General features: G+C 43.2%; 1 protein-coding gene across 2 annotated transcripts; it reads left to right on the plus strand.

Annotated features, from left to right (window-relative positions):
• The first annotated feature begins 1642 nt into the window (after positions 1-1642).
• LOC148037762 (ubiquinol oxidase 4, chloroplastic/chromoplastic-like) lies at positions 1643-23008 on the plus strand. 2 transcript variants are annotated; one of them, XM_087676731.1, is made up of 9 exons: positions 1643-1957; positions 2158-2296; positions 7562-7655; positions 7806-7921; positions 8140-8248; positions 21994-22062; positions 22142-22213; positions 22294-22341; positions 22463-23008. In XM_087676731.1, exons 1-9 carry the CDS (start codon positions 1755-1757, stop codon positions 22723-22725), a joined length of 1113 nt encoding a protein of 370 aa, XP_087532857.1. In that variant the 5' UTR covers positions 1643-1754; the 3' UTR covers positions 22726-23008. The 2 variants fall into 2 exon arrangements, with proteins under 2 accessions (XP_087532857.1, XP_087532858.1); XM_087676732.1 differs by having other exon boundaries at positions 1644-1957; positions 7860-7921.
• The last annotated feature ends 2735 nt before the right edge of the window (positions 23009-25743 follow it).

Here is a 25743-nt window from a genome sequence, read left to right on the forward strand (position 1 = left end):
CTTGCAAATTTACTCCAAACTAGCTTGAGCCCGAGTTCTGCCATATAAGGGATATCAATGGCAATATACTCTAGCTTATTTCCTTTTATGTCCCCTAGAAGACAAAGCTAGTTCTTGAAGGGGCTGGCCAAGGGAGAACTATAAAGTGATTTGCACAACTCCTTCTCAATACAAGGTAGTAGGTTCCACATGTGAGCAAGTAGGTCCAAAATCTCCCTACATGGCACATCCTTTTTGGAGGTTGCCCCCTTCATTGTCTCCATTCATTACCATGTCATGATGTACACAAGTTTGAGTCCCCAAGAGTAACGTGCTGGGCAAGAACCTTCTACATGGCTTCGTTGTTGTCAAAGACCACCTTAAAAAAAACTCTTTCTATCATGAAAGGTCTCATCCAACATGCCATTGTTTTGAGTATGGTATTGAGTTAGGTGGCTATCTCCATAGCCTTGGAAGGCAATTTTGTAAAAAAACACAAGGACTACCTTTGTATCAAATATGAACACATTGTTATATATATTGTCAAAGTTGAGTACAACATGTTCGAAAGAGCCCTTTTTTTGCCATCCATGTTTTATTGTGAATGGTTGATGTGAGGATCTCCAATACTAGTTGAGGATTGACCTCAATCTTGAGCTCGTAGCCTTCTTGTGAATTGAGTGAAGCATCGTTCACTTGGATATAATCCACTAATGGCTTTGTAGATCACGAACTTGCACCATGCACTTTTGCTTTTCTCATGTGTGAGGTTGTCACCACTCCTCTTAGAAGTGATTCATCATTTTCTCATATGTTATTGCCCTCCATAGTCACATCTTCTTGGGTAAGCTTGCTTAGTTTTTTTAGAGCCAAACCCCATGTAGAAGTTTGCATGCAAGGCTGGTCACATCATGTTAGTACTTGATGTCAGCAAGTATTAATCAATTGGCACTTTTGCTTTTCTCATGTGTGAGGTTGTCACCACTCCTCTAAGAAGTGTTTCATCATTTTCTCCTATGTTCTTGCCCACCATATTCACATCTTCTTGGGTAAGCTTGTTTGGTTTTCTTAGAGCCAAGCCCCATGTAGAAGTTTGCATGCAAGGCTAGCCACTACGTGTTAGTACTTGATGTCAGCAAGTATTAATCGATAATTAATGGCCCTTTTAATTAAGGTATTGAATGCCATGTTGCCACATCTCTCGTTGTTGCCCATTGGAGCCCTCTCCCACTATTTGGTATTTAACCCGAGAATCCTCAAAGACATTTGGATTCCACAAAGTCGCTTTTACAACACTTAGCAAGTGGAGCTTGATGTGATTGCTTTTTTGATATCGTAGGAGGTATCACATATGATGTTGTAGGTTTTTGTTACTTACAGTTATTGGAAGTGAATAGCTATTTTAAATATGCCTTTAGGGATGCCGGGCACATGATTTGATCTTGCACACCTTTTAAACTCAACCCATGCCCAAACCACCATGCCATGACCCCAATTGGCATTACCATTACCATTATTGGTTTGTGGACGTCACAAGATGCATCACTTACGATGTAAATTTTTATTAGTTACCTTTCAATACATGACGTATTATCACGATAACAAAAGAAAAGAAAAGACAAACGAAAGGTGACAAAAACGCATGTTAGCGCACCAGGGCGTAAATATCGGCAGGAATATCATTTTGCTCCGCCTTCTGCTCCCCCAATCTTCATTCATTCGTTCGTTCATTCTTTCCCTTCGGTTGGTAGCGCATTCTCACAGCAGCTGCAGCAATGGCTCACCATCATCACCATCATTATCATCATCATCTTCTGCGACAATCCGCTTCTCCAGTCGCCCAGCGGGTTATGGCCACCGCACAAGGCCGCACATTTTGTCCTCCCGCTCACAAATTTGATCACCAGCTCTGTGCCTTCCCCGCTCGTGTGCGCTTACCCCCCCTTCGCCGTCGTCCTCGCCAGTCCACTTCTTGCAGGTATGCTGGTGACGAATAAATCCTGTTCCATCAATCATTTATGCAGCCAGTGCTTTTGCGTTACTTTCTGTTTCTCTATAGCATCGGAGACCTGCCTTCTCTCTTTTAAGAAAATTCTGTTCGCGTGCAGTTTGCGCCTCTGCATAATGTTCTATTCAACTTAGACCTGTCTTTTTTCTGTTTTTGATTGCATTTGCCAGAACAAAGGGACTGATTAGATCAGTTTTAGCTGGAGACGTTGACGAGAATGAAGCAGGAACAGATGGCACTCGGGTATCAGCTCGTGGCTTGGAGAAATGGATTGTCAGGGCAGAACAAAAGTTCAATGTGTTAATAACAGTAAGTCCAGGCTGTGCTCACTTCTGTTTTCTAGAAATTTAGGGATTCTGCACTGTTTGGTTTGAACTGGTGTGAAGAGAAGATGGTGCTTGCAATTCGAGCTCAAGGAACAGCCTTGGTAGTCATTGAGTGCAGATATTCGGCCTTATATACCCTTTCATTTGTTGGGTGAGAGAGATTTTTCACTAAGTTGAGATGTTCACACTTGCATCTCACTTGGAGACATCTATCAATGTCTTATAACAGATAACAGTTTTTAGTGACTCGTCGTAAAAATTGTGTGTGATTTTGGGCAGGCGGGGGGGGGGGGGGGGGGGTGTTGGAGATTCTTGCCTTGGTCATTGGCGAATGCTTCATTGTGAGGTGATATTCGGTCATTTTGAGGCAAGAATTTTACCTGTCCCTTTGCTTTAAGACTCCTTTAGATTTAAAAAAAAAAGCTACTACCATATCTGCACTAGTTGTGAAGACTTCCAACTATGGGCAGTAGTTTACAACTTCAGAGCATGCAGGAGCTGTGTGTTTGCTAAACCCTTTGCTATCAACTGGCCTAGAAAGGCATACTTTTGTCAAAGGGGATTCAATACGATCCAATATGTTGCTGATGCTATTGATCAGAGCGGGTAATTACTTTTTTCCCTCAGGATAACAGAAGATATTGGTTAGAAACGTATATCTGACCTGTTCTGCATTTATTAAGAGATCTGATTCAGCAAAGATTGACACAATCCTGGAAGAATGACAATAATAGGTTGGCTGATTGGAAATCGGTTAATCATGCATCAAGGATTCTGTTCTTTTCCACATTCAACTTTCTGCTGCTAAAGCATACAAGATTCTTGTTTCCTTATCATTGCATTCACCAGCATGCTAACAAACTTTGGGAAGTAACTGTTAGAGGTCATTATTGCACCTCACATGTGTCCATCTTAAGGGGACCATGCGGTTACTCTTTTGGGCCACTTGCATTCTTCTCCTAAGTATTCATACTTGGGTTGTGCCTAAATATTTGTGATGTTTACCCTTTGCAGGATCACTTGTACTTTCTGCATTCCATTGTGGCTATCCTTGGGTGAGGGATCCTTTCTCTTGGATATGGAGACAGGATGGCTTGCCTTTTTTCCTCCTTGTGATGGTGATGGTTGTTGTACTTGCTTTGGTTGCACACTAAATTCAGTTTTGTTGCTCTCATTTGTCTTCTATGCTTTCATGTGTTTTGTGTCTCATCTCTGTGCTCTTCGATCTCATGTCCTGCTTCCATGTTTTGTCATTCAGACATGGTATCAAATGCTTAGGTTGTGTGCCTGACATTGCATTAGACTTTTCAGAGTGTTGAGGTTTGAAGTTTGTCTGCTAACATAGGTTTTTAGGTTGAGTGCTTGCACACTAGTTGCTGCTCTTCTGTCCTGGTAGCTCATGGTTTTTGTGCTGCTTTTGCTTTTGACACTTGCGTTAGTGATGTTTGTGCTGATGGCAGACATGGCAAGTGGCATGACATCATTGCCTGCAGTTTTGGAGGTTTTCATTGCTATCGGTGGGTTGCCGGAGTTTTTACTTTCCTCATTTTCTCCTCCATGGGGGTTTCTTTCATTTGCTGGCTGTTTTTACTTACTGATGTGCGCTCATGTGTGCTTTGACCTGCTGCCACTCCTGTTGACTTCTGCTTTTGCCACCTGGTGGCTTTACTATGGCAGTGACACAATGTTTTCTTCACATTCATTATTGAGTTTCTCCCCATTTCCAATAACATGTGCCAATCCTTCCTTTCCAGAAGCCTTTGCCTTCATTAGACCTTGTTTAATAAGCCCATCTCACATGAGTTTTCAGCTGTGCTTATAACAGTTGTTCCTATGGATCTGGAATTGTGCTTTTGTATAGCCACCTTTTTAGTCTTGGGGAGTGGATCTTCCCCTGAGGTAACCCCGTTCCCTTCTGATCCCTTTTCATTTCCTATTTACTTATGTTTCCTCCTTGTTTTCATCTAGAATCTCAGCTAAGGGGACATAACTATGCTCACGGGAAATCAAAATGAATGGTAGAAAATGCAAAGTGTATGACAACACATAGAATACTAATAACTACCTATATAAAATGCTGAATGAAAATGAATGATACAATCAGGGCTCTATGTCTAAAAAAACTGGGGCAGAGGTTTCTGAGAATGGTGTGTTGGAGTGTGTCGTACTTGAGTTGGATCCCATGGTGTTGGAGTGTGTCATACTTGAGATGGACCTTGAAATGCAGCAGCAACAGTCCATCAGTGACTTTGACAGTCTTGGATGAAGATTTCAATAGAAAAAATAGGTCTGATGATGACCGTGATGATGTCTGCAGCAGGTGTGGCAGTTGGGTGGCAAAACGACAATAGGCCAGCCTGTTGTACAGAAAAATGTAGCTTTGGGGTGATTCTTGATGATGTTAGTAGCTGGGTGACTGTGTAGACAGCAAAATGCAGGCTGGGAATGCTCCAGATTAGATTGCCAGCAAGTTTGGAATGGTGAGTGTGAGCAAGGGTGGCATGTCTACCAGCTGATCAACTTCCACCGCTCAAATTGGAGTAGGTCATCCTAGGCTGGGTGGAAGGTGGACAGCAGTCTCCTTCATCAGTGGCGATGCCCTCTAGATGGGCAGCAGGCTGAAATAGACCAGCAGCAGCCCCTAATGGGGTGGGCAGTAGTGTGAGGGTAGAAGGCTGATGGCTGAGCATTGAGGGTAATGAACGAGCGATGGAGGATGCACAAACAGTTGACTCTATGTATAGAGGATTTCAGTACATTTGTCCCACTGTGGTGATTTTGATGGTGTGATGATGAAGCACCGAAAGCAAAAAAGAATTGGAATGAGCATGTGAAATAGATGATAGATGTAGTACTTGACCTTTTGCTTCTATAGTCACCTCTTCTTGTGTTCACATCCTAATATGGGTTTGGATCTTCATGTTTGCTTAAACCCATTACATGTGCTTCAGAAGGACCAGTGGCAGGACTTGCAAAAATTGTATCATACATACCTTGCAGTGTATTTGATGGAGAAGATGACATTAGATAGCACATAGCTTCCAAGTTGATGTGTCACCTCCAACTCCTCTTTGAGTTGGGTTTTTAGTTCTGCACCTACATAGACCTATGATTGATGTGCATCTCCCTTCATGTTGGATCATGATGATAAGGGCTCAATCCGTGTTGATCTTTCTCTAAGCTTTACCTTAGAACAGAAGTGTATTTCTCGAGTGAGAAGATACATTGTGCATGTTAGTAGACTTTCCTTTGGAGAAAACTCTATCCTTTCCATCCTACGAGTCGATAGAGAATACCAATCCCTTGGAGCTGATGTCATAGGCTTTGAGGGAGATTGCTTTGGTGAAGATTTGGAAGACATCTCAAAAGGTGTTCTTGCATACTCTGGAAGGTTTGCTTTTCATGGAGAATAAGGATCTTTAGCTCTTAGAGCACCTTTGCCATGATACCATGTAAAGAAATGACATGGCAGATGCAGAGAAAATACAAAGTGTTTCACAACATGTAGATTGGGGCAGAGGTGTCTGAGAATGCTACTGGAGTGTGTCATATTCGAGATGGGTCCTGAAACGTACCAGCAATGATCCATAATGACTCTGATTTTGGATGAAGATGGCAGCATAAAATGCAGGTATAATGATGATCCTGATGATGTTTGTAGCACGCTAGAAGCTGACTGACTATTTAGGCAGCATAATACAGGCTAGGAATGCTCCAAATCAGGTCACTGGCAGGTCTAATCAGCTCCTCTGCAGGTCACGAGGCTGAAATGCTGGGTATGCAGCAAGGGCAGCCTGTCTACCATCTTTGAGTGATAATAAGCCTCCAAAACACGATTTGTAACAGGTTGTGACAGGCTGATGGCAGCAGGCTGCGATGGACCAGCAGCAGCTCCGGATGGGGTGGGGGCATTAGTGTGAAGGCAGAGGGATGATGGCTGAAGGCTGTGTGTAATGAATGGGGATGAAGGATGTACAAAAAACTAACTCTATTTATAGATTAATTTTGGTGCATTTGTTCTATTGTTCAAAAGTAAAGCCATTTGTTGTTGGTAATGAGCAATAAATGCAGTCTGGGGCTGTTTAAAGGAGAGACCATTAGGGTTAATGCATTGTATTTATGATTAATGCAAACCCTAGTATTAATGGCTCAACACCAATGATTTCTAGAAGGTGGTCAATGGTGAGGAGACAAAGCCCTCTCTTGGTGCAAAGGCCTACACAAAGTTATCTTCAAGCACAAGATGATCTTTATGTGGAGTGCATTTGGATGCAGAACAACAAAACACAAGGGCAATTTTCAGCTTTGGTCTGTTTATTGGGGCCTGACATTTCTCACTTATGAGAGGGCTATGAAGATCTGGGACAAGCTACATGGTGTATATGAGCAACAATCTTCTATGGGAGCTATTTATCTTCAATGCCAGCTGTACTCCCTCAGCTACAAGTCTGGTGAGACTGTGCAGTCCTTCCTCATGCACATCAAGATTATTCCCATCCAATGATTACTCTTCCCCCCGCCTTGACTGATCAGCAGCTTTCCTTGGTTTTCTTTAAGCTTCCTCATGAGTATGATGTTATAGCCAAAGCTTTACTGGTTTGAGTGTCTTCCGAGTTATTCTCCTTTGGTGGGTCGACTTCTATTCTCCTTGGGGAGTAATCTCTCTTCCAGGCATGGGGCAGGTCTCTTGCCTTGGCATTGGAGGCATTGTATCAGGTTTGGTTGCTGGGTCTACCAAGAATGCAGTGGCCTTTCATGTTTTTCGTGTCTCATCTTTATGGACTTTGATCTTGTGTTCTGCTTCCGCAATTTGTTGTTTTGACAATAACAAGGCCATTAAAGTGGTACAGATAATGTCCACATGGAAAATTAGGCTCTCCCCTAAGGAAGAATTGTTTCTTTGAAGATGTGTGAATGATGTTCTAGGCCTCGTTTTGGGTGAGGTGACATCTTACCTTACCATGTCACAGTCATTGCAGCTATGGTACTACTCATAGAAGACTGTTTTTGCAATGTTGCATCATTTGTTGTGCACTTTCTTATCCGATCATTTGGATGTCTTCCAGAATGTACCATCCTTACATTTTCAAAGAAATTTTAAATATTTGGGAAGCTTGTTGCTTCTATTGTAGTGCGTGCGCAACCAACCCCCCCCCCCACCCCAAAAAAAAAGAGAGAGAGAGAGAGAGAGAGAGAGAGAGAGAGAGAGAGGACGAATATTAATATTCTTAAGCTTTTCTTTTTGCAGGACTCAGTGATTGTGTTACTGGATGCTCTTTATGCAGACAGACATTATGCAAGGTTTTATGTGCTGGAGACCATTGCACGAGTCCCATACTTTGGTATGAAAGCGTCATTTGAGACTATTGTTTATTCCTGCCACAATCTTGTCAAACAAATGAGCATAGGGATTGGTTTTGACCTATCCTGTATGACCCTTCTGACTGCACTGCTGTTTAAATTGATGAGGTCTCTGTTCACTTTTCCCCCAGCATTCGTATCAGTCCTGCATTTGTATGAGAGTTTTGGCTGGTGGCGCCGTGCAGATTACCTCAAAGTTCATTTTGCAGAAAGCTGGAATGAGCTTCATCATTTACTTGTTATGGAGGTCTGATCAAGTTGTCTCTGGTCTGAATCTTCTTGAAGATTGTCAGTTATAACATTCATGTTTCATTAAAAAACTAAGCTTACTGTGTTTTGATTGAAAACCTACAGTTGGAAAGATTTTCTGGCTTTAGGAAGTGATAGTCGATGTTATAACCTTCATTTGTAAGCAGTTACGTTACCATGTTTTGATCGAAGTTCTCTGCTTGAAAAGACTTGCAGGCTTTAGGAGGGGATGAGAGATGGTTTGATCGATTCCTGGCTCAACATATTGCAGTGGCTTATTTTTTTGTCACAGCCATCATGTATCTTATCAGCCCCCGAATGGCATGTTAGTACATTTATCTTGCCTTCAAGTGTTTTTTAGCGTTCAGAAGAATTTGCTTATGTAGAGATGCATGGTGAGCAGGTTGACTCATTTTCAAGGTCATATTATTGGGAAGAACTTGAAAACTAATTTGTGAGGGAGGGAGGTAATGTTATCATCTCTTAAAGCCAAATTGACACATGAGATCAAAATTACATGATATAACTGGGAAATACAACTGTCTGTATAGTGCTGAAAAATATGAAAGAAAAAGTACCAAAGAATTGCGATGAAACATACAAGGGTGGAGATGAAAGATTGGGTGTGTGGTAATAGCCTTCAACTGAACTCCTCATAAGTCTTCCCAACATGTAATCAATCTCCTCCAAAGTGTAAATTTCTGGGAGACTCTGACAATGTTTGGAAATGATGCCTTAGATCCTCCTATGTAGCCTGGATTGTTGGGTGGAGCCCCAAAGCCTGCGTTGTCTAGCCTGAAATTGTGTGGTCCCTTCATTGTGAGCGCTCTCACAGTTGTCATCCAAACTGTCTCTGGACCTGCGATGAGTTGGGGTGTCCCTTTGGTGCAGTCTATTAATTTGCTCTGCACTGGTCTTGTAGGGTTGATTTGTGCTCCTGAAAAATGAATGTCTATTTCTGCAAATGTTATGTACAGAAAGGTCCAAACATCTCTGGTCTTTTTAGTCCTTTATGTTGGAAAGAAGAAATAAACTCCCAAAGAGAGAGATATCTCCTCTTGATCTCGTTGTACACATATGTAGTGCTCCTATATCTCAAGCTCCATATGGCATAATAAGCATGAATGCTGCTTTGCTGGCAATCTCCACAGGCTATATCTCTGTGTCCCAACTCCCAGTCTTCAATTGGTGAGAAGAGGTGCATATTGGTTCAATGGCTTTCATCAAACCATATATCTCGGCCATATCACGAAGCCATCCTCTAGTCTGTCCCTGTAGAAAGCCATCTTCGTCCCTAGCTGCTGTGGGGGTGAGCCATACCCTCTGAAAATCAAGTTTGGTGAGGTGCAGCATAATGACCCTACTGATCTGTGGGCTGAAGTTTCAACTATGGGGATCTAGAGACTTCTGGAAAGGGGAGTGGGGCCATAGAGAAGTCATGAGTCTGAAGCCATGTAGATCAATATCCACACCAACATGATCCATCACTCTCTCTAGGGCTAGGGCTAGTTTGGCAAACCTGTGCCGTGGGAGATCCCATAGGCTATTTAGAAATGTAATGAACGTGTCCACTACTGTAGGTGCTGCACCAAACTCTGCTCATATGATCATAAGTGGGATCTACCCGCTGCTGTATGTTGTCTTGGTTATCAATGTCACCAAAAATCTCTCAATGGAGATCAAGTTGAGGTTGCCATACCTGTACTCCATATAAAAGAGTTGGTGTGACTATAGTATCAAAGACCCATAGCTTGGTCTTTGGCTCCTGGAACCACACGTATGAGCATACCCTTTCCAGATCTTGTATGTCTAGGTGTCAATCTCACCTGAGCAGGAGCTGATCTCATGAAGAAAGCTGGACCACCACAGAAGACACCCAAGTATGTACACTAAGTTGCATAGTTCCCAAATATATCTTTATAGGTGAAGTGTGGTGCAGGGTGCCCCACCTTGTGAGCTCATGCTTGATTCTGGAGGCCTACAATGTGGTCCATGCTGAGAAGCATCCAGTGATTACTTGGAATAGTGGGGTCACTTCCATCGTAAGGCACATGAGTGTTTGTGGCAATTGTACTGCAGCCGGATGGAAAGCCCTCACACTCGACCATATTGAACACATTTTTTTAATAAGAGCGGCGATATGGCGGTGGCCTTTCCTTTATGAGCGCGATTGTTTCATGAATGATCATTTATATTCTTTTATGACCTCTACATATTGGCATATGTCCCACTAGTAATCCTAGTCTATCAAAATGCACTTGTTTTCTCTCACTAGTCATAGAACTGATTGTCAGAAAGCAGCACATTTTCCTTTTTCCACTCTCAGAAAGAAGGAAAGATGGGCTAGGTTTTTGACTGTAGATTAGATACCCACACAGCCTTATCTAAGGTTAGAACCACGAATGGTGCAGAAGAATGTGTTTTTGGCAGACGCTTGCTGTCGGTCCCTTTTTTATTTGTTGACCTAATGTTGTAACCATATCTGACACTTTTGAAGAACGTGCCATTCGGTTTGTTATGGTTTGGTTGTCTCAAATGGGCATTGGTCAGTGACAATTGTCTAGTAGGTTCGTTAGGCATGAATGTGTCCTGATAGCTAGTGCAGATAAGGGATCTTGTAGTTTGAACACCCTAAGTCTAGGTTGGTTGAGTCATTTAAAAGAACTTGTGGGCTCACATATGATGTGTTAGTGTTGTGACCATTCTAGGACTCTAATCCTTTGTAGCTGCATCCAACGTCTGGATGGTGTGGGCTGATTGTATAGAACATCAGCCCTCGTGATATGTGCCTGGCTTGATACGCTTGTTGATCTGGTGAGCTAGTTTGACATGATGTGGGCTGATGGTATGAGACATAATACATTAGCCCTTGAGGTATGAGCGTGGTCCAATATGCTTGCTGGTCTTAGTGACCTTGTTTGGCTCCATGCCATGGAGGTGAGCTTGATGTAACACCCCAATCCATCCTGCACACATGACAAGACACAAGCCATACCACCACCAACCTGCACCAATATGGGTGGGTTCGGCTTGCCTAGGGTATTGTGTCATGAGGATATTTATTTTTGAAACCTCACTTAACATGTGGATTAAATTTTAATCACATGATTAAGTAAATGTTGCACATGTGAGGTGCAACTGGGATTAGAGTAAATTTATGAGCATGGGACTTGAGAAATCACGGGATGTCAAAGGCAAAAGTTGCTATAAGTTATGTTGCATAGGTACTTGGTGGTATCTGGTGCCAATTGTTGGCCTAGGCGATTCATTTGGCCATAAGTGTCAGTTGGTGACACTAGAGATGTGGCGTTTAATGGTATCTAACACTGACCTAATGGTCAAAGATGGCACAAAGAGACTTGGGAGTGGAAGATGCCTAGCGAATTTAATTATTGGCTAGTCAGATTATTTTTTTGGGCACCGAAATAATTATTAGATAAAATTTCAATAAATTAAAGACTGAAAATTAATATTTAATGATGGATAATGTTGGAAAATCCATTTGGGAAGGCTGCCACTTGGAAAACTTACCCATACAAGCTGGTAAAAGGTTGAAGAAGAGGAAAAACGAGATCGTTCTTCTTGTAGCAAATGTGGGAGAGCTGTGAGCAGCCATGGCGAGCCTATTTTCAGCCATTGCAGCCAGCCACGAGTGAGTTCTGAGGAGGTGATTGCAGATTTGGACCCTCCACAGTTGGGCAATTGCATTTGAGTACAAGATGACAGCTGATTTGGATGTCTCAGTTGTAGAGGGGACATCATTTAATGCTGTTGTGGTAGGGCAGCAGCTGCATTTGACTGATTTTCAGTCATTCTTCTTGACAAAACTCTGAATTTCCTCTCTCTATAGCTTTCTCTCTCTTCTCCCAGCCATTTCATAGCCTTTCTTTGAAGATCTCAGCTTTTGGACCCTTGGAGGTTGAGAAATTGCAAATTTCTCTACTATAAACCCTAATTTACAGCAGAAATTAGGATTTATCAACAGCCTCGGAAAGCGTGCCAAAAATTGGAAGCTCCAAGACTTGGATTTTTCAGGGTTGAAGGTGAATTTCAGCTAAATTCAGGTGGAGGACTAGCCAGCCATTAAATTTGGGGCATTTCCATTGTCTATGAAGTGGGTGAAGACCAATTAAGTGCTTGAATCAAGGGGCAAATCATATTGAAGACTTGCTGGTCACTTTGGACAGCAAGGGGAGTTTGGATTGCGAAGGGGATCGGGAGAATCCCATTGTAAATCAACTTATTTTTCAATAAAGCTAAAGAAATACCGAAAGGGGTGCCAATTTTGGGCCTAATCGGGTGTGTATTGTCCAAGATCAATAGCTAAATTTGTATTTTCAGATTTGCATTTATTTTGTGTTGCTGTAATTAAGTTGTAATCAAGGATTTACCACCCATCCACGGAAGGAAGGCTGGTTTCATATTGAGTCCAATTATGGTGATCACATGATGAAAATGCTCTGGGTCAAAAAGATGGGAGAAGTCTCCATATACCCACAATTCCACAGCATGTAAAAGAGAGGGTAGAGACATCTCATTCTTTCCCAATGCCCAAATTTGGATCTCTCTTTCCCCCCTCCCCCTGTGTAAGGGTATGGGCTTTGTAGCTATACCATGGCGTTGGAGCCAAAAATACCTATATAGAGAGTAGTAGTGACTCTGAGCTCAGCTCGGTTTCCACTCTACGTGTGATTCCCTATACTCAGTGGTGAACCCTTCCATGTGCGGCGTCATGAGGGTGTAGTCTTGAGATGTGCCTTAATGTTGTATCTTTCGATATCATGAATACAAAGATTCCTTATTGATATATCTTGTGTGCCATTTTGCTGTGCCTTTTTATGCCTCATGACACGTTATCACTTGAAGTCCCGTGAAGGTTTGTAACACTTGGTATTAAAGCAACTCTAGCGTGGAGCATACTAGCTCGAGAGGGGAGTATGCTCATGGATGTGGAGGAGATCCTATCATAACACGTCGCGCAATGTGGCGCGATGACCCTGTCACAACATGATGTGACATGATGCGACACGACACGACTTGTCGCCCCTTGGGCGTGTTACCTGCTGAAAATTGAAAGAGAACTCGATGTGCCAACAAAGTTGAGAGGGAGTTGTAACATGATAGGGACGTGTGGCATACCATTTATAAATGTCTTGGAGAGAGTTGAGGCTGTGGGAGGAGACTTTCTTTGAGAGGAAGATGAGCCATGTCACTGACTCAAAATCGCATACAAGAAGAAAGAGAGCAAACGAAGAAGACCATCAAAGTGCTAAGAAAGACCCAACAAGGAACAGATGTGCTGTGCAATCTCGAAGAGAAGGCCGAAAAGCTGGATGAAGACGTGGAGGATCATGGTTGTGGCAAGTGAGGATGGCCCAAGACCTCGACAGGAAGTTTTAAGAGAAGATTATTCTGAGGTGGGACTGGGAGACTGCCTCTGGATTTGAAGGAGCCAAAGAGAGGGCCGAACCATACTTGAAGCAGATGCAGGCTAAAAGAGTCCAAGAGCTAAAGAATGGAGTGAAGCCAACCAAAGGACCAAGGAGCCAAGAAAAGGAGGAACATGTGAAAGAAGAATAATAAATATGGTCAGATGAAGATGAAGACTAGGGAGAGGATGAGCTCAACCCAGATCTTGGAATACCTTGTTCCAACAAGGAGCCAATGGCTACTACCGCGACTACTATTCGGAAGATTACTACCAAGAAGGCTACCTTGAAGACCAATACCTCGACAACGAATTCCCTCCTGAAGGAGATGGATACTACTGCCCTGAAGATGTTCCCATTGACTACCACCCTGAAGGAGAATACCTCAACACCAACTATCCCTATCCCGGAGAATGCCGATCCAAAGAAGTTCCAAAAAAGGAAGAAATGATTGAACATTATGTGAAGGGAGAAGGATGGAAAGTGGATGTGAGTTCAAAGGTAGAAAATATTATGATGGAGTTAGGATACAGGAAAGAAGATAAAGCAAGGTGGACATGTTAGAAGGATGAACCACTTTATCCACAGGTTGTGGCCCAGTTGAAAGATGAACCAGCGTTAGAAGAAGAGAAGGGGGAGGATGAGCTCAATCTTGATCTTGGAACATCTCCACCCATTGAGATTGAGGGTGAGGCCAGGTTGGCACCCTCTTATGAGGCACGAGATGCCTTTGATGAAGAAGGAGGTGAAGAAGTAGATGAAGAGATAGAGTTAGAAGATGAGAATGGAAGGGCGAAAGCACCTGGGGCAGGGCATCCACTACATGGAGCCAACACTTCTACTTTGGATGATATAGGTGAAGGAAAAAAAAGAAGAGAGGAGTTAGAAGAGAAGAAAGAAGAAAAGAGGGAGGGGATGAGCTCAGCCCAAATCTTGGAACACCTCTACCCCAACTACCTAAAGAAGAAGCGAAGGGTGAGGAGGAGCTCAGCCTAGATCTTGGAACACCTCGAGCTTGACAACTCTAATCCCAACAACCAACCAAACCCTCACAGTTCAATGATGAGAGTCTAGGAAAAGAGTTGAAGGAGAGAATCATGCAAATATGGGATGAGATAGAAGAAGATGATAGGAAAAAGGAAAAAAAAAGATTTATTAGATGGAGCCATAGAGAAGATCAAGGAAAAGATGAGACAAGAAAATAGAAGAAAAGAGATAGAAGAGCAAGTAGAGTTAGCTAGGAAGAAGCTAGAAGAGAAAGAAAAGCTAAAGCAAGATAGGAGGACTCAAATAGAAGAAAACAAGAAGAAGGAAGTTAGGAAAAAGATTGAGCAAGTAGAGAGAGGCGAAGGAACCAAGTTGGAAGAACAAGTATAGAGAGCTAGGAAGCCAAAGGAAGAAGATAGGCTAGAACAAGGAGAGCAAGAAAAGATAGACCTAGGGGAAGTAGGCCGAAAAGAAGGAAAGATAAGAGAATGAGAAGAATGAGAATGAGATGAAGAAGAAGGCGAAACCAAACGCCAAGAAACGGAGGCAGGGCGCTAGAACCAGGATGAGAGATGAGAATGAAGATGCCTCCAAAACCCCCCAAACTCTACTTGTGGCTAAGGACGAAGCAAACCGAGCTTTTGATCCAAGGCCACATCCCATCCTAGCCAACTTGGATCAAAGCTACTTCCGCAAACCAAAATCCGGTATAAGTGTTACGATTTAGTCCATTCACCTCCAAGAACCTCAACTCCAAATGAGGCTAAGAAGAGCCAAAGATGTGGCATGCACCAAAACTACAGCTTTCATACGAGAAGGCGAGTTGAACCAACTGGTTTGTCTAAGTTCAAAGCAAGCAAGAAAGATCCGGCAAGGAGGCCAAGGAAAATAGCCCAAGTTCTTGACTTGGCGATGAGGGCAAAGTATCTTGGCAAACGAACCAAGAGACTTAGGTCCCCAAGGCCCAAGGCGACGGCACAAAGAAAGGGAGGACCGGCGCAAGGAGCAACTCAATGGGCTACCTCCCTTAAGACGTGGCACAACATGGCTATAATTGCGGTATCACGCCTTGCCTCCAATAGCGCGACAACTTGGGATAGCGCCTACAAAGCTTGGCATGCAAAGCCATAAGTGCCAAGCCACATCAAGTTAGGACTATGAAGCCTCCACTCCTCAAATGTAATTGAGTCGAAGGTGGACTGGAATGCAAAAGAATAAAAGAACTAAGTCTAGATGGGTAGACGCTGGCTAGCTAGATAGAATAAGCTGATCCCCAAGTCATAGTGCGGCAGACACTGACCAACTTGATAGAAAAGGCTGCGTTAAGACCCGCTAATGAGTCAAGTCCTAGACTGGCAGACATTGACCAGCTTGATAGCATAAGCTGTGTTAAGACCCCGGAATGAGACAAGAAACCACCCTTATATTGCTGAGGACGGCAATTCATTAAGCGAGGGTGAGTGTAAGTGTATGGGCTTTGTAGCTATACCATGGGGTTGGAGTCAGAAACGCCTATATAGGGAGTAGTAGTGACTCTAAGCTCAGCTTGGTTTCCACTCTACGTGTGATTCCTTATACTCAGTGGTAAACCCTCACATGTGCGGTGTCACGAGGTTGTAGTCTTGAGCTGTGCCTCAATGTTGTATCTTTCGATATCATGAGTACAAAGATTCCTTATTGATATATCTTGTGTGCCATTCCACTGTGCCTTTTTGTGCCTCATGACAGGTTATGACTTGAAGTCCCGTGAAGGTCCGTACCCTCCCCCTCTGTTGAGCTAAAACACACTTTTTAGCTGACTAGCATTCTTAAACAACCCCAAAACACACTTAATTAATGAAAACCCTAAAAAGGGAAGGGGTTCGAGAGAGTTTCAGTGGTTCCAAAAACCCTAATTTTTGGGGCACCCTTCTACATCTATAAATAGATAGGCTGCCCCCATTCAGCATCATTCCATTTGTGTAGGTTTCACACTCTCTCGTGTAGATTTCAGCCATCAGTCTACCTCCATGTGCCTGTCGAGCCTTCGCGATTGCTGCCACCTCTCCCTCCAATCTCGGAGTGCCCTGGTGCCTTCTTCCAGTTGTCGCCCATTGTCTAGCATCATCTCCCAAGCTGCGTTTGGCCTCCAGCTGCTATCGCCAGCATCTCCAACATCAGGCGACATCCTACAACTTGTGTTTGCATCCTTCTGGAGCAGCCTGGCATCATTTCTCCCCTCTGCAAGTTGTTGCCTCTATCTCTGGCAGTCTCTGGTGTCAGCCTTTTGCAGTTTTCTCTCTTGTTACACTTCGATTGGTGGTTACTGACTTGGGATGTGTCTCCGATGGACGTCACACTCCGACATTGCTTTGCCCTTGAGCACACTGTACACTCTTACTTTCATTTACATCATTCATTCACTTCAGAGTTGTGTTCTCTCACTCTTCTTCTGTTTGTGTTTGAGTTTTGAGTTTTGCTCTCTGTGTCTATGTCTGTCTCTTTGTGTTTTTGTCGTGGTCGTACGCTTTGTGTTTCCTCAGTGCAAACCCTAGTAGTTTTCTTCACATGGTATCAGAGCCGGTGCTCTTGTAAAGAGTATCTTGCGGATATCATGGAGAGCTAGTCTTTGTGTGAGGCACACAATACGACTTGTAACCAAATCACAATGTCCCAGACACCTTCTTCTCCAGTTCTTATGATGTCCTATCAGGCTTCTCCATCACTGGAGACCCTGAGACGGCGTTATGGACTCGGTGAGGAGGATGACACTCCACTTTCACCTTCACCTTTTTTTTCTACTCCTATTTTAGTTTTCACTAACATGATAGAGGACTTTGAGGAGTACTATCACAACAAGTACGGTGATGTTTACACCTCTCCTACAAGCTTTGCTACCACATTTGGACCGGTTGGTGAGGTTGGCCACCTCTCCGATCATGGAGGACATACGGTATTCGGAACGTTTGGTGATCCATCTTTATCATCTCAGCTAGGTCCAATGTCAAGTTTATACAATCCTTTTGAGTTGCATGAATCAAAACCCTCACCCGTTTCTTCTTTTGAGGTAGAGGATCCAGATGACTTTGCGTATGTGAACTTTAATAGAGGGGGACCTACGAAGCAGATGACATCTATAGCTTCTGTTTCATTTGAGTATGTAACACACACTTCTCACTTCCCTCCCATCCCACCCTCTTTTATATCACACCTTGATCGCCTCTCATCATCTTTCCAAAACCTTGGATTACACTCCACATCTGCATCACACACCCTAGGGGTTGGATTTTCTATCTCCGCTCCTAGTATTTTCTCCTTCTCTACCCCATTCTCTATCTCTTTGTTCCATGGTAATTCATTAGGGGGAATGCCACCCTTTAACACAATGCCTCTTACTTTTCAGCAAATGAGCACACCCATAGCTCTTGGGTCGACTATGATGGGTATCCCCCTCACTATCCCCAATTTTACATCTCACATGTCCACTCAAACACAGGGGTTTTCATCCTCAGCTTATGGTGCGTCCTCACACTCTCCTTGGGTTACACCTACGCAGGAATTCCCATCTTTTGCTCCCCGTATTCCCATCCTATCTCCTTGGGTTACTCATGTGGCTACCATGCCCATGCCTAGTCAGCCCATCCCTACCTATGGATCCACCTTGCATACTACCCGTATGCCTGGTGGGCACCTTGGGACCCATTTCCAAGTGTACTCCACTCCCCCATCCTACCTACACTACACTTTTTCACACTATCCATCTCCGAGCACTACCATTCCTATTGCAACGGCCAAGAATGCCTTCACAGATAAGACACGTTCTAACGGGTCAAATTTCACCACTTGGTCGAATTTCATGCAACAAGTACTTGAGTCTTAGGGTCTTTGGGACCTCGTCATTGATCTAGAGTCTATGCTGGATCCTTAACTAGCTCACCCTGACTACATACGTCAATGGAGAGTCCACAATGTCACAACCAATGTTGAGCTGATGAAGGGATTGCTTTTCGAGTTCCACTCTCAGTTGCAGCACCTTCCACTCGCGTCAGAGCATTGGAGTCACCTTCTCGATCGCTATGTGGCTCGAGATCGTACTCGGCGCATCAATCTCGACTTTGAGCTTCATGAGCTCTCTATTAAGGAAGGGGATGATCTGAAAGTCAAGTTGACTGAATATAGGCGGTTACTCGCCGAGCTCACTACTACTGGCTCTCCAAAGTCAGATGACGATTGGGTTACATTCTTCTTGAATAAGTTGCGCGAAAAGTACTTCAATTTCATTCAATACATCATCTCACAACCTAGATTGCCAGCCTTCTACGAGTTTGAGTGCCAGTTCTTGCGTTATGCGAGGCCGCATGATCAAGTCCACAAGAAATCCTCATCACATCCTTATTCTGAGCAGAGGAACTGGTTGCCTGTTCTTTAGGAGGGAAAACCAACAATGGCAAGAACTTGCAAGATGCGAAGGCAAACCAATCAAAGGGTGACTCCTCTTCCTGAGATGGAACCAAAGAATCTAGACCTATTAGGCATCAACTCCCTAAGGAAAACCGGTTTTGCACACACTACCAGAGAGCAAGCCATGTGGACGAGGAGTATCGCTCCAAGGCCCAAGGTTTTCCACCTAAAAAGCCTCAGCAGACCGTTGCGACTGCACAGTCTAGTGGGGCTACGCCTTCTCCTCGTGCTTCATCTGCTCCTTCAGCATCCATTGTTGTTGCTGGACATGTAGCTCGAGTATAGCCTTAGCAGCCCATCTCTTTCACTACCCCTGAGGGACTGGCTGATTGGTTCGTAGGTTCCGACCCCGTTGCAGTTCATGCATCCATCCCACCTTTCTCTCCATCTCGTCAGGCATTTCCTTGGCAGAGCCCTGCTATTGGACGTATGTGATGGTGGCCACCTTCTTAGACTAGCATGTCTCTAGGTCCTTTCAGATACCCTAGGTCAGTCTAGCATTCATTTTTCGCACTCTTAGAGTCGGCCCATAGGATTCATTGTCCTTAGCTTTTCCATTCTTTTGTCTTCCGTTGCATTTACTCACACACATACACATTCATTGCATTTATTTTGAGTTAGATTTTCTTTTTGCTTTGGAGCATCTCACCATTGACCTCTGTGTTTGCAGATTCTTATCTCTTTTGCAGGGTTTTGTCTTTCAGTGTAGGGCTAACTTGTAGATTGCTTTGGTCCTACTTGGGCTAGAGACGTGGGGATGTGCACCGTTTCTTTCACGGTTTCATCATCCTAGGAGTACTTGCTCTTTTTCCAGCATGGCGGTTTTCCTTCTCAAGGCAAATCGTATAGCATCTCTCTCGATGCTATCATGGCGGTGACTTCTACCTGCTCTTTCAGCGGGGTGCTTCATCTACTTCATCCACTTCATCTTCTTTCATTCCTCATGATTCTCGGCATCATAAAAAGACCGACATCAGACTCCTCTTTCTTCTTCGGGATCTACATCCAAGTTGAGAGGGGGTTCCTACCCTTCTTGGTATTCTACAGATGCCAGCACTTTGTCTTCAACATTGGCCCCCTTGTTGTACCTTTCCCTTTGCATTGTATGATTTCATCATCCTTGTACTAGGGCACTTGGGCAAGTGAACAATTTCCCTACGAGGGACACTGTCCAAGTGGCACCTGTTGCATGAGCATTCTTTAGCATGTAGTATACTTTGCATCTCATTGTGCAGAGCACCACTTGAGCAGATCCTAAACTGTTTCCACTGGCGGCTATTGTCACCACACCATCATCCTCCTTCATCACATGGATACCTCATCACCTGTTTTTTCTCGTCATCGACATCCTTGAGTGGATGGGTATGCTTGTACTGTTTTGTGATGTGTTGGATGTACCCTCTCTACTTGTGTTCTTGGGTCACTGTAATTCAATTGGCTGCATCTCATATAATTTAACTCTCTTATTAAAAAAAAAAAGTTCAATGTGGTTCCATCCGCCTTTGTAGGGCTTGGTAGGCCACTAGGCAGCCGAGATGCACCCTTTGTCCGATGCCGTGTTCTCTTTGGGGTGACTACTTGGATTCTCTTGGTAAGATAACCATCGCCTCTGTAGACTTGGTAGGCCACTGGGCAGCCGACGTGCACTCTTTGTTCAATGCCCTGGTTGCTTTGGGATGGGACGCCTTGGGGTAAGTAAACATCATAGTGGTTGGCCTAACCTTTCAGCTCAGTTTTGGGCTTGAGAGGGGGTGTTGAGCTAAAACACACTTTTTAGCTGATTAGCATTCTTGAATAGCCCCAAAACACACTTAATTAATGAAAACCCTAAAAAGGGGAGGGGTCCGAGAGAGTTTCAGTGGTCTCCCAAAAACCCTAATTTTGGGGCACCCTTCTACATCTATAAATAGACAAGCTGCCCCCATTCAACATCATTTCGTCTTTGCAGGTTTCACTCTCTCTAGTGCAGATTTCAGCCATCAGTCTACCTCCACGTGGCTGTCCAGCCTTTGCGATTGCTGCCACCTCTCCCTCCAGCCTCGCAGTGCCTTGGTGCCTTCTTCCAGCTGTTGCCCACTGTTTGGCGCCATCTCCTAGGCTGTGTTTGGCCTCCAGCTGCCATCGCCAGCATCTCCAACATTAGGGGACATCCTACAGCCCGCGTTTGCATCCTTCTGGAGCCGCTTGGCATCATCTTTGCCGCTGTTGCCTATGTCTCTGGCAGCCCCTGGTGTCAGCCTTTTGCAATTTCCTCTCTGATCACACTCCAACTAGTGGTTACAGACTTGGGATCCATCTCCGGTGGATGTCACATTCCGACATCTCTCTGCCCTTGAGCACACTGTATACTCTTACATTCATTTACAGCATTCATTCACTTCAGAGTTGTGTTCTCTCTCTCTCTTCTTTTGTTTGTGTTTGAGTTTTGAGTTTTGTGTTTAGGGTCTGAGTTTTGCCCTCAGTGTCAATGTCTGTGTCTGTCTCTTTGTGTTTTTGTCGTGGTCGTACACTAGTGTTTCCTCAGTGCAAACCCTAGCAGTTTTCTTCATCACCCCCCCACCCAAAAAAAAAAACAAAATGAAGAAGAAGAAGAAAGAATCAGACCTTTAGAAAAAGAGAAAAAAAAGAATGGTGTCTTCATATGAGACATGTAAGAATGAGATCGTGGCAGCAACCGTCAACAAATAGAGGATGTTTGCTCGATGCCTCTCGATAGAGTGTTTCTGTGGGCTGTCTCCCAAAGGTTACTTCTTCTCACGCCCCTGGAGATGCCATTTCTTGTAGCACCCAGCATCTAGTCAATGGAGATGTATCACGATTCATGGAAGGTTGAGAAGGTGTAACCTTGCTATTGCACAAGTCATATGGACACTTACCGTCAATTTATGACCAGCATGATGGATTTCATATTATGAGGTTTACAAGTCGTGTCATGTACAGAACTAGCACACAGCTGTGTTTATTGGTGAATTCTGGCCCCGCCAAACTATCCGATAACTGTGGTTATTGGTGCTTCGGAGCTGCCAGATAGATGTGGTCATCTGTGAATTCTGGTGCTTTAGAAGCTGTTGAGGGGGGGGGGGGGGGGGGTGTCTATTAGAGTTTGATCAGGCAAATCTTTTTGTAGGTTCTGATGACTCTGTTTACGTATTTAGTTTGGCCTGCCCCTCTTACGTTATGTTTTGAGATGAAGTTGCTTTTTTGTATCCTGCAGATCACTTCTCTGAATGTGTTGAAAGGCATGCTTATTCTACATATGATAAATTTATCATGCAGCATGGGGGTAAGGGTCATGAATTACAAGTCAATATGTATCTGTCCAATGAAGAGTTTCTAACATTTTTGACTACTGTCATTTGCAGAGGCCTTGAAGAAGCTACCTGCACCAGAGGTTGCCATCAAATACTACACAGAGGGTGACCTGTATATGTTTGGTATGCCTGAAGTATTTCACAAGGTCTAAAAGATCTATTTGGTGTTCAGTTTTCATTTTATTTTCCTTGTGTTCTGACAGATGAATTTCAAACAAACCGGCCTCCTGAGTCTCGCAGGCCCAAAGTTGGTAAGCTTGTAATTATAATGTGAAGATGATGCTATTCTGTGGTAAATCCTAGTAGGATCAATGTTGATGTCTCTCTGGACAGCACATTTGTGACATGAGAGTGCTGGGCAACCTTTAACAGAGAACCTGTACGATGTCTTTGTGAACATCCGAGAAGACGAAGCGGAGCACTGTAAGACAATGCGTGCCTGCCAGACACCTGGAAGTTTGCACTCCCCTCATACAGTTCATCCTAAAGGCAAGGCAGATGTAGATGACACAGAGAACTGCACAGTATCTCCAGCAGAGTGTGCTGGCATTTTAGAATGCCTAACCGCATCACGCTCGTTTGCTGCACGTGCCCGACAGTCAGGAGTGGACATTCCAGTTCATCATGAGCCCTAGGCTTAATTCTGTTAATCTTTGGCAACTCAGTGTATGCCAGTGTTGACAAATGATTCAGCAGCTCAGACAGTTAAAGCTGTTGACTGGGCAGCACAGGCTACTGCGAACTCTGCCTGTTGCAACATTGTGCTTGTAAAAGTGGCCGAATCTTATGAAGTTAAGCATGTAGCAGAAAAGAATTATTGTTTTTGGACACGGCACCATCTCTTTAGGTGGCTTTGGAAGTTTTCTTGCGAGAGCCGTGTTGACTAGTTATGTAATTATGACATGATCTCCTTCCATATGTTATGTAGATTGGCATGATCTCGTTCTTTGTACCCCCTAGAAACTGTCAGTATGTGTGCTTGGACACTGGTGTCGGTTGCTCCCTTCCTGTTACTTTTTGGCACTTCTCTGTTTTGAGGTTAGAGAGTGTGATGGGAAATTGGAAAACAGTAAGGTGTGCAAAATATTTGACATGTCTGCGTCTGGACATATAATACTGGTCCTAAATTTCTATCAAGGAAGTAACTCTCGTAAGACTAGTTATCTTCTTTATGCCACTGGGCATAAAAATTGATGTCTTGGCTCATACTTGCATGAGCCTTTGAGGCGCTTAGAGAATTCTCTCACTCTCTCCCTACCCCGCCAAGATGTTTATGTTGAGATGGCGCCATTTAACTTCTCTCCAATGTGTTTATGAATGCTTTAATGGTGTTCTGTTCTTGCCAATGACAGTCCACAGCTTGAAAGAGCCGACGGACCTCTTTCATTGACGCAGGTTCTACCAGTCTGGAACAACTGTGTGCATCCACGCACACGTGTGTGGCGAGAGAGAGAGAGAGAGAGAGAGGGAGGGAGTCCCTTAGATGATCCCAACTCCTGGATTCACATTATTGAATTAGAAGATTTATCTGTGTATATGTAGGTGTGCATATAAATGTTTGGACGAAAATCTAACCACGTAAAACAATCAGACACAAAGGACATGACATAACCACGATATTGGCATCTAATTTATAAGAAAACTAAATTAAATGGAGGTCTCTTTTTCCAGAGTTATTGGTTTTTCCCTATAATCATTGGAAAAGATTTTATAGAATGAGATAACTTTTGAAGGTAAAGGAGTATTAGAAGCTATGAACATTGCTCAATGAAATTGGAGAGCTAATCATAGTGAGGCTTTATTCAAGAGAATTAATCATAATGGACCTTTATGTCGTAAGAGAAATAAAAATAAATGTTGACAAGGCTACTTTCAATGCTGATGCATGGAATGGACCCAACAAATGGAGAGATCAAATAGGACGTTAAATGGCCTTCTAGTCTATGAGGTTAAGGGGGGGGGGGGGGGGTGGTTTATACAGAGCTGAGTAACACTAACTTGGTGGGATAGAAATCTTGCTTGCACAGAGGTCACAACCACCATAACTACGTTGAGAACTTGAGAAGCATTGACAAGAAGTACTTTGGTTGAATATGATAAGATATGTCTATTCTAACTCTACATCTGTAAAGGTGACCATGATAACGACTCTTGCAATGTCATGATAAATTCTTATTGCGAGTCAGGGTCCATACCAACCATGAAGCATTGTAGCTTCTCATTTGTGTAGCATTGACTCATATTGACAAGTATAGTGGCAGGCTATAAAAACAAGCAAATCAATATGTAATATGCTTCCTTGCTCTTTCTTTCTCTTGCTCTTCCAATCCCCTTTGCCATCCCTTTGTGCATCTCATTGTTTGATCCATCTATTCAAATAGATTCAATGATGGCTTCAAATAGGTTATGTTCTTCATACACTTACATGGACTGGGATAAAACACAACTTGTAAACAAAATGTTCCATATTAGAAATACTTTCAAAGTGAATAAGGATCAAATGAGTGGAAGGTAATGAAGTCTTATCCACAATTTCTTTGATTTCACTTCCATGAACCTTGAAAGTCCTCTTTAGATAGTTGCACTTAGCCCCTCCATCACCACCCTATACCATTGGGCATCCAAGGTGACATGTTGAAATTGCAGTAATCAATCCATAAATTCTCTTGGATCTTCCTAAATTTAGGTGGTTCAAAGTGAATAAGACTCAAATGAGTGGAAGGTAATATAGTCTATGTACCTGCTTGCAATGTTTTGGGATCACAAAGATATAGCGTAGATCAGCCCATAATTTTATGGAGTTACTTTCACTAATCTTCAAGGTTCCCTTTTAGATAGTTGCACTTGTAGCCCCTCCATCAGCACCCTATACCATTGGACATTCAAGGTGAATATGCTAAAACTGTGGTAATCAATCCACAAAATCTATTGCATCTTTCCAAAGTACTCCATTTCTATCACCACATTTATCAACTTGAACAAATAAGAAAAGTAATACCTTTATGTTTCTCCATGTAAGAATTAAACTTCTCTATTGAAGCCTCTATGTATTTCCTATCATTTGATTCTTGCTCCACTATTTAATATTTTATATCCACATTTTTAAGCCTTGAAATATATAATGAAGTTGGAAAGACAAGTGTATGCAGCATGCTTCCCTTCCAATGTGTCTTTCCCATATAATGAATTGCATTCATCACACCAAATTCAAACTTGAGGTTCTTTGTTAACATCTTCATTGTTTAAGTCAAACCTATTGTCCCTTATGATTTTCGATTGTTATAACTTCAGCCTTACTCTATTTCATTCTTGTTTCCAAGTTTCAAGAATGCTTGGACTTAACAATCTACTTCTTTGGATGTGTGATTGCTTGGAGTGTCATTTTGTTCCTCCCAAACTTGTTCTAAACATTGTTTCTTATTTGAGAAAGGAATTTCATTTGTGATATTGGCACTCCTCTTAATTTGAACTTGAAATTTGTCACCAACAATCCACTTCTCCTCTTGTCATTTCCTAACAACATAGTTCTCCTAGATGAAATCCAGAGATCCATCTATAAGCTCATCACCCTCAATCTCTTCATAGATTTGAGAAAAAGTAGATTTGGATCCTTCTTTTCTCAGTCTCATGAGTCCTAGATATTCTTGAGTATC

Source organism: Lygodium microphyllum, chromosome 4 (genome assembly GCF_053477565.2).
Source record: "Lygodium microphyllum isolate KBCC chromosome 4, Lygodium_microphyllum_v1.1.10, whole genome shotgun sequence".
Classification (NCBI taxonomy): Eukaryota; Viridiplantae; Streptophyta; class Polypodiopsida; order Schizaeales; family Lygodiaceae; genus Lygodium; species Lygodium microphyllum.

Coding starts and splice junctions, on each gene's coding strand:
- LOC148037762 (XM_087676731.1), top strand. CDS start 1,755: ATGGCTCACCATCATCACCATCATTATCATCATCATCTTCTGCGACAA. Junction 22,063..22,141: donor ATTTATCATGCAGCATGGGG/GTAAGGGTCATG, acceptor TGTCATTTGCAG/AGGCCTTGAAGAAGCTACCT. Junction 22,214..22,293: donor GGGTGACCTGTATATGTTTG/GTATGCCTGAAG, acceptor GTGTTCTGACAG/ATGAATTTCAAACAAACCGG.